Genomic DNA, 12,419 nt, shown 5'->3' with positions numbered 1-12,419 from the left:
AAAAAAAAAAAAAAAAATACAGCATGATGTTTGAATATTAGGTACCTTGGTCACCTCCTGTAAGCATGTTTGTCCTGCTTATATTTATCAGATCACTTGACAAGCAGGTTCAAATAAGTAATCGGAGTTGGCTCATTCTCACGTGAATGCTTAACTTCTTCCATGGGTGTTACTGCATCAATTAAAAAAAATTGTACAATGACAAACTCATCTTATATTTTGAATGATTTCAAGAATTTACCATAGAAAAATCCAAATAACAGTAAGAACTGCAAAGATGAGAGAAACAAAGCAGAAAATAACTCATTGAACTATAGAAAATTTTGCCAAGTGCCCCCCCGCCTCTTTACAACAACAAAAAAAAAAAAAGAAGTTGCTAAATTAAGGAATACAAAACACCTGTTTGATGTGGACTTCAGAACTGGTAAGCAAATGTCATACTAAAAGCATGCATAAAATGTAGCAAATGAAAGTATAAAAACAACCACTAGAGGGATCTCGGAAGAGTAAATTGCCAAGTCATGACGACTGTTATACTCATCTAGAGTACCAAATACTGACAGTCACAAAAAGGATAGGTGAATGGACCATAAAACTGGTCATTGCACTCATTTGATCCCTTTGGTATGTTGTATAAGAAATCTCCCAAGTAGTTGTCCATACCCATGAATGTTGGAAAGTTTCATAGGGATAGAGATCTTGTACCGTGCACATACAAACCAAGATGTTACAATTCAAAACTAGAAGGTCTATAATCAAGGGAATGGAAAAGGAGGAAAATGTGAAACTTACATCACAAGCAACACTATTACTTGGTAAAACTTAGTTTTGAAAGAACAGTGGCAGCCTGATCACCACCCAACAAGAAATACGGATGGCTCAGGGCAGCAGAAGCTGATAATCGCCCTCGTCTAAGGAATCCCCTCTCCGATATAAGCTTTGTGGCCAGGTCCCACCCTCTACCAGAGTCGAGATCAAGAAGACGCAAGTCAGGTCTCGACCGAGTGACCTTCCTCCATTTCTTCAAATCATATTCAACCTTCTTAATTTCTGAATTGAAGTTCTTTAAACCCGACGTGGATCTCAATGAAGGTACAGCCATTTGCAGGAGTATAATGCCAGCAGAGTACATATCAAACAGATCAGGACTATTTAGCTGCATCAAACATTAAAGACCAAACCTTAGCTCTTCAAATTATGAAACAATATGTCTTGTGGGGAAATCTAATTTAACTGGGTAAGTGTTGCACAAATAGTACAACAAATACAGGAAGTAAGACAGCAACTCTTATACCATAAACAACATCACTAAAGGTCTGCATCCAATGTCTATATTAATTTTCACCATTCCAATCACTAGGGTCTTCAGATTGACATCTTTTTCATCATAAAACTCGCAGATTGGAACCACCAACTGCTGGGTTCAACTTCCACATGTTCATGATGAATGTACAGAGTGCACTTGGTAAAGCATTCTTATAGTCCTTTCACATTGATGACTACCTCAGATTCTTCCAGAAAGAAAATGGGGGGGGGGGGGATAGTACCTGCCAAAGAATTGGAGAGAGTAAAGCTGCAATGGGCTCTGGAGGAGGATTGGGTGTTTCCTCTGGGAGCACATAAAGTTCAGGAGGACAGTAATCTGGATCAAGCAGGCCACGGTTTGGTACATAGTTCTTGCCAATCCGAAGGTCTGTAGCTGCCCCAAAATCTATGAGCTTGATCTTCCCTTTCTTTGTCACTACTAAGTTGGCTGGTTTTACATCTCGGTGGACAATTCCTGTGTCATGGATCTTCTTGAGAGAGGTTATAATTTGGCGCATAATTTGTTTGATGATCAAAGCATCCCGTTCAAAAGCGTCTAAACCTTGTAAGACACTTCCAAACATAATGGACTCTAAATTTACAGGGAATTTGCGATCTTTCATGTAGTCAGCGAGATCTCTGTCTCCCTGGAAGACATGGGTTCTCTAGAGTAAGCGTGACAGAATAACAGAACAAAACAAAAATAAATATGTAAATCCATCCATAAATAAGTTCATGTTTAAATGTATATACTTTTTTTATATCAAAGATTTCAACGATTCAGACAAAATTTCGTAGAAGGATATATAACATAAAGTTTCTTATGATGGCAATAAATCATTGAGTCTTGAGTTATAAAGAAATTGATCCAAACAAAATTTATGTATTTCAAATTATAATATGCATTATTTAACACATATATAATTCACCACGAATAATAAAAATCAATAAAATTTCTGGAACCATAACAACACTATAGAAAGGATAATATTACAAATTTTACAATATTCTTGAAATAGATGTGCTAATCTCATGGGTTTGTTGAACATGTGAGGCAGCACCTGTCTACATTCCACGCAAATCTAATCATCAAGCAGAGAAGTTCTGCCCAGTGATTTTGAAAAGCTGGTAAGTGTGTTTCCTGCTTGTCCAAATGAAGATGTTGAATGGGATGTTTAGGAATGTTTCAGGGAAAAAAGAATAAACAAAAAAGACCATCTTAAGCTTATGGCATCTACAAACCACAGTTTGTTAATAGTAAAGGAAGATAGTGGATCAAATATATCATCAGAAGGTTGAAACAAAAACCCTTTTCTCCCCTCCTCCCTACACCCATACACACAATGTACCTCATATTTCCACACCAGCCATTTTCCACCCTTGGTGAATTGTGAGCTTGTTTGGTCTGCAACAAAACTTCCAAGGAACTCAGCACATGTTTCAGGGGCTGCTCTTGATAACCTATAGTTGAACCACTCCTCAAAATCACCACATTCTTTTGCCCCTTCAATCCCAACCTTTATCTGCTTAAGAATCAAGAGAATTAATTAAAGGAAACTCAAATGATACATCAATAAGAAGTATTGGAACTAAAGAAAGAATGGACCCTTTTGGAACAATTACTCATTTACCTTCTTCAGAATGACCTTCTCCTTAAACCTTCCATCCATGCCCAGTGCCTTACCCTTCTTCTGCACTCGATCCTCGACACTCACGTTCCTTGGAACAATCGCGCCCGAGTAAACAACACCAAAACTTCCTTCCCCTAACCTATCCCCAACCACAAAGTCAGTCCGCTTCAAGTTTCTCCTTCCCAATAAGCTGTCGAAACCGAGCTGAATAGGAGCTAAAAGGTAAGCATCAATGGCACCCATAAGAACCCCTGGCCTCGCAGTCAAGTAAACCCAACTCAAACCAGCAAAAATGAAAATCCCCCATCTCTGAAACTCTGGTAATTCGTCCGCAGTACTTTGAAATTGAGAAATCCCAGATTGCAAAAATGGGAAAAGAGAAACTAATTCGTCTAGATGAAAAGTTTCAGTGTTCAATGGTAATGCATTACACCTCACTGGGTTTCTCGTAGAAGTGTTTGGCAATGAGAAGTGATTTTGCGAGATGGGTCTTGCAGGAGAAAATAATGGAAGTTTACAGTTCTGAAGATGCAAGGTAGTTGCAGTCGGGGATAGCAGAGAAGCCATGGGATCTTAGTTGGGAGAAGAGCCAGAAGAAGAAGACGAGTGTGTGCTTCTGCTGCATTTTCATTTCGAGTGTTGGAAACTTCAATAACGTGTCAGCAGAGGTTGGTCTTTTGCCACGTGACAATTAAAAGGTTTATCCATGGCACCAGGATTGAAAAGACTATATTACCCCTACCATGCAAGTATGCCCAAACGTCTCGCCACGGTGGCAAGTGTAGCCTCCCTTAATCCATTGGCGGGTTATAGGGGTTCAACCGAAGGGGGAGGGGCAAAAAAGGGTAAAGAAAAATTGTATAGAATGTAATTTAATTTAAAAAAAATAAATAAATAACCTGTCCTACTGGCGCAGGAAACGCCCAGGGCACAAAAAGATGATGTTGCCTCCGCACCCAAGCATTAAAGAAGCTGACACATACCTTCTCATTATCCCATGCGTCCAACAGGTTAGAATTCTTTCAGATCAGACCAAAATTCAAAATACGCCTGAAAATCAATATTGCAGTTTTCATACAAGATTCGGCCCACATCGGCAGATCTGATTCAATTTTTAAACCCAGGAGGGGGGCTTGTTCAGTTTCACAATTCTGAATTTTGATTATAAGATGAATCTTGATATTTTAAGGATCGAGTTTCTCTTCACCTATGGTTGAGAGAGAATATCTTAAGCAATGATATTGACTTGGCATAATAGAAGCAGGGAAGAGTCCAGGGTGATATCATGAGGTATGAAGCAATTATTTCTTCATCCTTGGTGCCAAAAAGCTTCGTCAACCATAAGGCTAATGGCTATCGTGGAAATTGCTTTTCAGCCAATGAAATGAACAACCATGGTTTCAAAAATTAGATTGGAATTGGCTTGAGATCAATGACTCTTACCTCTTGTAGCAAATCCTATGATTCTTCTGAATGAAAAACTCAAATAAATTGTTGAAATCTTTGTTTCTTCTATATTCCAAGTTTCAGTGCTCCATCATATTCAAATCAAATTGATTTGAATTGAAACTAATGAAGGTTGATCTTGTGCCCAATTCCTATCTTTAAACCTTGTAGACAACCCTAGCTCTTGCATAGAAACTGTTTTTAAAGAAAGAACATTTCTAGCGAGAACCCAAGACCTCAGCCCTCAAGGTGCACCAAACCACCAATCTTATAACCCTCTTGTATTGATGGCGACTGAAAATTTCTTCAAACGCTCTAACCATATTTCAGCAAATGATCAATCCATATCATAGATACTAATAGAAAATAAATAAGCAATCTCAACAAGTACATATTCAAACATCAATGACCAACCCCTCATCAATGTAGATTCATTTCAATAGGAACAGAAACTCAACCGATTTAGTTAACCAGGTAATTTATTTAAGACTAGACTAGATGGTTCACAAGCTCTAAACAAAAGTAGACCAGATCATAGGATGTAAGCACAAATTTGGAAGCAACAGCAACCCAATGTAGAATCATTGAGATATCCATGTCTTTGGAATGCAGTCCTAGTAAAAGGAACCACTAGTTTGAAGAAATGGGGCTGCAGGCCTCACGTAGGTGAACCCCTTGAAGGGGCAGTCATTTGTGTTGGGGCTCGCTGCCGGTGAATCCAAAAGTTGCATGTTGGTCCACTTTTCCTCAAAGTTGGCAATGCAATGCTTCCCAGCAACTTCTGGACGAAAGCTTGGTTGAATTTTCCGTTCCTCCAATTTTTTCCAGTTGATTGGCTTAAACCATTTGTGTTGCTTTATCTCCTCACTCCCACCTGGTCGACTGCCAAGGCGCCTGCTCTCTTCCTTCTGCAACAGCTGAAACAGAATGGATGGGAGTGTAGTAAGCTTCCCTGACTCAGTTTCCTTGCTCGTGAAAAAGAACATAATGAATGAAGCAAAAGAAAATTAACCGCTGTGCAGAATCAAATGTCTGCGTCCATTAACATTCACCATCCACACTCTTCTGGCTGAATGGCTGGATTTCCCAGCATCCACATGGTAGATGGTTGAAGCAAATGATTAATAATGCACAACATTATCACTACCACTAAAATGATGAAAAGATATACAAAAAGAAAAAACTAAAAGAAGTTAAATAGAAGTATATTTTACCCCTTTCAGTAGGGAATGCGCTTCACTTGACAAAAATCCAGGTAACTTGATCTTATCCCTTATTATCTTCTGCTGGATCTTCTCACGGTTGCCACCAATGAAAGGTGGCTGAAAAAGGAGCAACCATGACAACATTAAGAAAATAATAATCAAGCCAGCTAAGCAGACCAGCATCGACAGAAGAAAGTGGTACATTGATATAACCACCTTTATGGATAAAGCAGCTGTCAGAAATAATCATGAAGGAAATTGGATGTTGCATTAGAAGAATTTGATATATTCAGTTAATTTTCTACATTCAAAGAATTCATTTCGTCAGCTGTTACTATTAGATGTTTCTAAAGCAAGAAATCATTTGGTTCATTATGGCCACAAAAAGTACATTAATCTTTTTATGGCCAAAGATTATGAGCCCTACAAGTGCCAATTCAGGTGGCCTTCCTCAGCTTTGAAGAAACTAAGGTAGCTTGCCCCAGCCCAAGGCATACTCTGATTCAGGGATGAATAATAAAGTAATCTGAGGGAAAAAGGGGGAAGGGGGGGGGGGGGGGGGAGGAAAAAGACAAAAAAGAAGGAAGCAAAGCAAAAAAAGCAGGGTATTAGAACCAGTCAAGAAGGGAAGATCAAGTCTATTTTATTTAGATAAAACATTACTCGACCACAGAGCTGCATAACTTTCAAAGGCAAACAAGTAAAATGTCATGCAAGTAGGTTGTGTGGTTACCTTAAGACAAATCCTAACACCTATGATTGTATTGTGTCAATGGAAGGATAAAAGAACAAATGATTCAGAAATTTCTTCAACGCCAGTTCATTCTGGACATGTCATGCCTTCGTTGCACAATCTATAGCAAAAAGAACATTTCAAAGGAGGGGAATATATTTTTCTTTTATATGTTCTATTGGTTTTTTGTTCAATTCTGAATTCAAATCTCTGAAGTTCTAAGTCATAATCAAACTTCAAACTTTCTAAAGTCTTATTTCTTCTTCCGTTTTATCCTTTTTATTTTTTTTTTTCTTTTGGGGGTGGGGGGGGAGTGGGGGTGGGGGTTGGGTTGGGTTGGGTTGGGTGGGGGGTGTGTTTATAGAATTCCTCTCTCTCCACTCTGCTGCAATTAATTCTTGGTCCAGCCACACCATGTTAAACACGTTTTGTGGGTACACACCATCACAAGTAAAGGATAGAACCTAACTGTGAATTCAAGATCAAACAACTATTCAATTTTAGGAATTACATCTAAGTAAATCATAAAGTTCGAACTTATTATATAACTTAGGATGTAATCATAATTTTTCTTCAATGAGATTTGGCAAATGAAATACAACTCTGAATCAATTTTTTTCCCACCAACAAGATACAATAGAGAAAAACTAATTGAAGGATACTGACCTTCCCCGTGAGCATCTCAAACAACAAGATTCCCACACTCCACCAATCTGCAGCCTTATGATGGCCTTTCCCAAGAACAATTTCAGGTGCCATGTATTCTACTGTTCCACACATGGAGTTCGATCTTGTGTTCTCACCAAATTGCTTTGCCAGACCAAAATCAGTCAACATTGCCTACAATCCAGATGCCAAAAATGTGAACGCGTGTATAATAAGAGGAGAGAGAGAGAGAGAGAGAGAGAGAGAGAGAGAGAGAGAGAGAGAGAGAGAGAGGTTAATACATGGCCATCAGCATCCAAAAGAATATTTTCTGGCTTTAAATCCCTATGCATAATGCCATTTGCGTGGAGGTGAGAAACGGCAGAAACAATCTCAGCTGTATATATGCATGCTAGATCCTCCCTGAAACAGATTATGAGTTTCAAATTGCAACATGCCTCGACTGTTTTCATTATCCACGAGAGAGAAGTGAAAAGTACCTGAAAAGTCCATGATGATAGAGCTGAAAAAATAGGTGGCCGCCATTTACAAAATCCAGAACAAGGTACAGCCTGTACTTCGTCTGCATAACAAAAGTCAAAACCTTAGTGCATGTAGGAAAATCTCCAAAAACTAAACAATTTGAATTTACATATCTCATTTAAGGGAACTTTAGTTAAGGGAAAGCAAAAAAGTTAAGAGGGGGTGGGGGGAGGGAGAATTGACAGTTATCTTATATTCTAATTCCACAAGGAAACTTATATGGGTGAAGGGAGAAAGCACAGAGCATAGAGCCATAGATACCCAATTCATCTCAACTAAGCCTTGTGAAAACTATTTAGAAAAAGATGTAAGCATGGATATTATAACCATTAAATCCTATCAATCATATGTGTGGTTTTAAAAATAAAAAAATATTGAATTAATTCATCCCTATAAGAAATCAAAATTATTAGTGTATTCTTTGGAAATGATCTAGTTATATTAAAGAAACGGAAAGAATACTAAGTCATGAGTTATGCCCCATTACTTGGAATGAATATCTGAGTTGCACGATGTAGGGATGATCTACTTTTGTCAAAATATCCCTCTCAGCTTTCATGTATTCTGCATGATTCTTCTCCATTATCTTGTCCTTACGCATAACCTTCATTGCATATATTTCTGAAGTACCCTTCTTCCTCACTTGAAACACCTTCCCAAATGCACCTTGTCCAACAACCTTCATAATTTCAAAATCCTCCAGCCCAAGACTACTCTTTACACTTTGATCGTTGCCATGGTCGGAGGATTCCTGTACAACGGCCTCCTCACTAGTAGGTTTCTCTGGTGTCGCTTCATTGACACACTCTACAAGTTCCAGTGAATCCTCTGTCTCATGTAAAGTGAGCATGCTCAGCTTTAATGATTGACTAACACAAGTTGAGGGACCCACCAAAGAATGGGACCGGCTGTAAATGACTACAGGATCATCATAAATCATTTCATTTGAATCAGCTTCAGCCGAGGCTTGAACTGGTGCAGGACCAAATACATCTGAAAAGTCAAACTCAACAAAATCTGATGGAACATCAGGTGGCCCCATAGGAAGAAGCAGTTGGCCCTGGACGGTTTTGCACATTCCAGTCCTGGACAAACCAGATAATCGAGAGGAAACCATCTTTCCAAGATCTTATGGGTGAAGCAGACAGCAGATAACAGATGGGTGGAAATCAGTCTCTTCTAAAGATGAGTCTCTCCAAAAGAGTCCAGGATGCAAACAGATGAAGAAGGACTCCTCACAATGGCCTTGAACAACAAGAAGTTCACGTATGCAATTGGAGTACCAAGAAATCTTGGGAGCAAGCAGACCAAAATCCAGAAGAAGTCGTTCTTGTTTCCCGATTTACAGGAAACAATGGATGCTGCAGTTCTTCCAGAACTCATGAAGATCAAGTTGTAAAATCTGCAGTGCAAAGTAAAGGTACTGAGTTAGTGTTCACCTAAGAGTAAAGTATATGATATTATGTGGTTAATTAGCATTTAATTTCTCCATAAATGCATAAAGGAAGGCATGAGATGCATTTAGAAAAAGATAGTCATGATTCATGACAATGCTAGTAGGAAGAACATAAATGCTGCAGTATACAAAAAGATAAAGCCAAACCTTTGCACCTTCTAATGTCAAATTACAAATAAATAGATGAATAAGAATGGGTCCTATTAAGTTAAGAGTAACTGTTTTCTTCATGTTCAACCCAAAGTAAAAAAGATTCCAAATATTTTTCAAAGACGAGGAAACTTTGACATATTTTGATTATACCTCAGCCATATTGCTTTCAAATGTTTGCCCTTTTTTTTTTTTTATGCATATTTAATAAAGGGACTGTCTAAATGACACCTCTATAGGTGTATTTAGAACTTGACACCTTCTTTTGATTGCCCCTTGTCGTATTCCTATAAGTTTTTTTAGTTATGGGCAAAAAAGGGTAAACTTATCATTAATTCATTATCAAACTTTTTCACTGTCTTGCAAATTTTTCAAATATATATGTGAAATGACAGGATTTACCCTCATTAAAAAAATGACTTGTACTAAAAGAGGAAAAAAGCAAAGTCACAGATTATTTGACACCTCTTAAATTAGAACACCTTAAGAGGTGTAAATAAGAAAATTCCTTTAAATAAATTACATAAGTGACATATTTTACATATTACGAATTGTGCAATATATTTCCAATAATCATACTGAATTATATGCAAAAGCATCCAATATCATATTTCTCCCAGTTCTGAAATTCACAAACTATGGTCCAACGGAATAAAAATGCAATGCACATCCCAAAGGCTCAGGTTCCATCATTGGACAGTGTTCCATCTGAGATCCAAGGGCCCATCCATTCTGAGGTGTACAAACAACTTTCCAAAAGAATGCAACATGGCTAGATATGTGATGCTGTCATAAAGTAATGAAAATCTGCCGGTAAGTCTTTAGATGTTCAGGGATACATGCATTGCATGTGATGAAGGACGCTACACCCATTTCATAGGTATTGTCTCAGCTCAAAGGAAGTGGCTCAAATGTTAGTCTTGAGTTTCATAAATTTAAAATAAATATAGACTTTTGTTCTAATGGAATCAAGTTTTTTTTTCTTAGTTTGTAAGCACTTTTGAGCCACTTCCCCTACTTGTTTGGAGCTGAAACTTTCCTAATGAGATCAATGTTCGAAATTGGCAAGCATTGATGAACAATAAATGGTGGTTCAACTGAAAACTCGTTTGTTGCCATATGCGTCTCACAAACTCTGGAAAAATTAAGTTGTAGCCAACTTTACATGGCCAAATTAGTGACATTTGGTATGGAAGTAAGATATCCATGGCATAACAAAGACCCTAGAAGACAAAAATAAAAACATTGAACAACTAAAACAAGCACCCATCTGACTATCTATCGATCTCTCTGTTTTCCATGTTAGGGATCACTATGGTGCAGGTTAAGTACAGAAACTCCCCATAATAACATGGGTTTGGTGAGGCATAACCATGTCTCCAATTGGGGTCGGTTTCCATAGTGCAATATGGTTCAGATTATGCCAAAATTGGGGACAGGGAGGGGGTGGAACTTAGGGCCTTAAGCATTTATGCCTATGATCCACTCTTCATATTTTATCTATTTTTATTTTTTACATAATCTCTGTGCTGGAACAATAGATGTCTCTTGTCCCACCCATCCCACTCTGTTTGCAAGGGAGGGCGGGTTCAAACCAGCCCCGTAGCCATCCCTAGTTTATCAGCCAGTCTATCTATAGAGAAAGAATCTCCTAGGTGGGTCATCTAGATTTCTTCCCCAGTTAACCTGAGACTCAGAATTTTAGATAGAGAAAGAATATCCTACTCTAGATTTCTTCCCTAGTTAACCAGAGACTGAGAATTTATGACAGAGAAAGAATCTCCTAGGTGGGTCATCTCGATTTCTTCCCTAGTTAACCAGAGACTGAGATTTTCTTTTTTTCTTTTTAAAGACGGGAAATTCAAGTATACTGCGACAGCGTTCGAGCATCATAAAACAACCTAAAACCAAATTTAAAGAAATTGTTCAAAATTTTAACTCCATTAAAGCAAATACAGGAATTAATGATTAAAGGAAAGAGATAAACAACTTAAGTAGAGAGAAACCAGTTAGATCTCCACCCGCATCCATGCTCACATTAAAAAAAGTACATAATCGAGATTAAAATTCTAATCAAACTCGTCAAAATTTTGAATATACTCAATACCAACCCATGAAACGATAAACAGCAACAGAAAATGACTAAGAAAGAAGAAGTAAATAACTGAAAAATCAAATAAAACTGAAGAACAGAAGCAGAAGAACTTACCTTGAGGAGATCGCAGAAGCAACGAAAGGGGTTGGCCAGACGAGCGTCTTTTCGCAAATCCTTCGCACGGAGTTTCTTCGCCACTTATACAACAAACGGAAAACCTTCTTGGAATTGATGCACGTTTCTTGACGTCGAACACGTGGCAAGATTTGAATGGTTAGTGAGCAGCTTTCAAGGATCCAACTCTAGCTTTTGAGGGTAACCCTCCTTTCGGTCCTCCGAATAAGAATATGCCTCTGGTTTTGGTTCTAGAAGTTGATGGATAGACTGAAATGCCCCTAAACAAAATACAGATTCACATAATTACCCTCCCGCGACGGCGTGGCGCGTGTGTCGCAAGTGTCGGAAGACGATTTCATGCAACACGCGCACGGGGCGCCGCCAGTGTAGCATTACTGGCATGGGCTTTGAATATCTTTTTTTTTTTTTTTTTTTTGGTAATGAGGCTTTGAATATCTAAGGGCCCGTTTGATAACGTTTCAAGTAGCGCATTTCTGTTTCCAGAAACAGCAAAAACGGAGCAAAAAACGTTTGATAAAACTATTCCGTTTCACTTATTTTTATAAATAGAAATATAAATTTTTACTTATTTATGATTCAAGAAACGACCCAGGCGAACTTGTTTCGCCGTTTCTGAAAACGACTTGTGGTAATTCTTTCATTGGTTACCATCCACTTCTAAAAACATGACTTATCAAACACCTTCAATTCCGTTTCTGTTTCTATAAACGGTAATTTATGTTTTTACCGTTTCTTGAAACAGAAACTGCAGAAACGTTATCAAACAGGCCCTAAGTCAACCTAAATGTGAGGGTATGAGACTGAGAGCCAAAGACCCTCGCTTTGAACTTACAATAAATAGAAATTGAAAATTTTCGAGCCCGTTGCTGAGTAGAGACTTGAGAGAGTGAAGAGGAAGAAGAAATTGAAAATGTCAATGACTAACGTGAGGAAGGAAGGGTATCAATTGGTTGGTTTGATTTGGTTCAATTTTGATGATGATAAATTGGTTTAAGTGGGTTACTGAGTCAACTTGAAACCAAATGGTTAAGAAAGTTCGGTTTCAACCTAGTTTGTTTTGGTATCTTTTCAG

General features: G+C 38.1%; 2 protein-coding genes across 2 annotated transcripts in view; both read right to left on the bottom strand.

Annotated features, from left to right (window-relative positions):
- LOC122057648 (serine/threonine-protein kinase STN8, chloroplastic) overlaps window positions 1-3,587 on the bottom strand; it is a 4,159-nt gene extending 572 nt beyond the window's left edge. Inside the window, exons 1-5 of the mRNA XM_042619830.1 lie at window positions 2,937-3,587; window positions 2,655-2,828; window positions 1,548-1,952; window positions 793-1,156; window positions 46-172 (exon numbers count right to left, since the gene is read on the bottom strand). Coding sequence (XP_042475764.1) covers window positions 809-1,156; window positions 1,548-1,952; window positions 2,655-2,828; window positions 2,937-3,503 — 1,494 coding nt within the window. The 5' untranslated portion in view covers window positions 3,504-3,587 and the 3' untranslated portion in view covers window positions 46-172; window positions 793-808. The remainder of the gene's footprint in view (window positions 1-45; window positions 173-792; window positions 1,157-1,547; window positions 1,953-2,654; window positions 2,829-2,936) is intronic.
- Window positions 3,588-4,706: 1,119 nt separating this feature from the next.
- LOC122058189 (serine/threonine-protein kinase AtPK2/AtPK19-like) lies at window positions 4,707-11,472 on the bottom strand. The gene is made up of 7 exons (XM_042620735.1): window positions 11,324-11,472; window positions 7,996-8,910; window positions 7,466-7,548; window positions 7,268-7,388; window positions 6,987-7,160; window positions 5,597-5,704; window positions 4,707-5,299 (listed from the first exon to the last, which is right to left on the bottom strand). The coding sequence occupies exons 2-7, from the start codon at window positions 8,623-8,625 to the stop codon at window positions 4,997-4,999; spliced, it is 1,419 nt and encodes a 472-aa protein (XP_042476669.1). The 5' UTR covers window positions 8,626-8,910; window positions 11,324-11,472; the 3' UTR covers window positions 4,707-4,996.
- Between the last annotated feature and the right edge of the window lie 947 nt (window positions 11,473-12,419).

Source organism: Macadamia integrifolia, chromosome 12, assembly GCF_013358625.1.
Source record: "Macadamia integrifolia cultivar HAES 741 chromosome 12, SCU_Mint_v3, whole genome shotgun sequence".
Lineage (NCBI taxonomy): Eukaryota > Viridiplantae > Streptophyta > Magnoliopsida > Proteales > Proteaceae > Macadamia > Macadamia integrifolia.
This window is presented reverse-complemented; position numbering and strand designations above follow the sequence as displayed.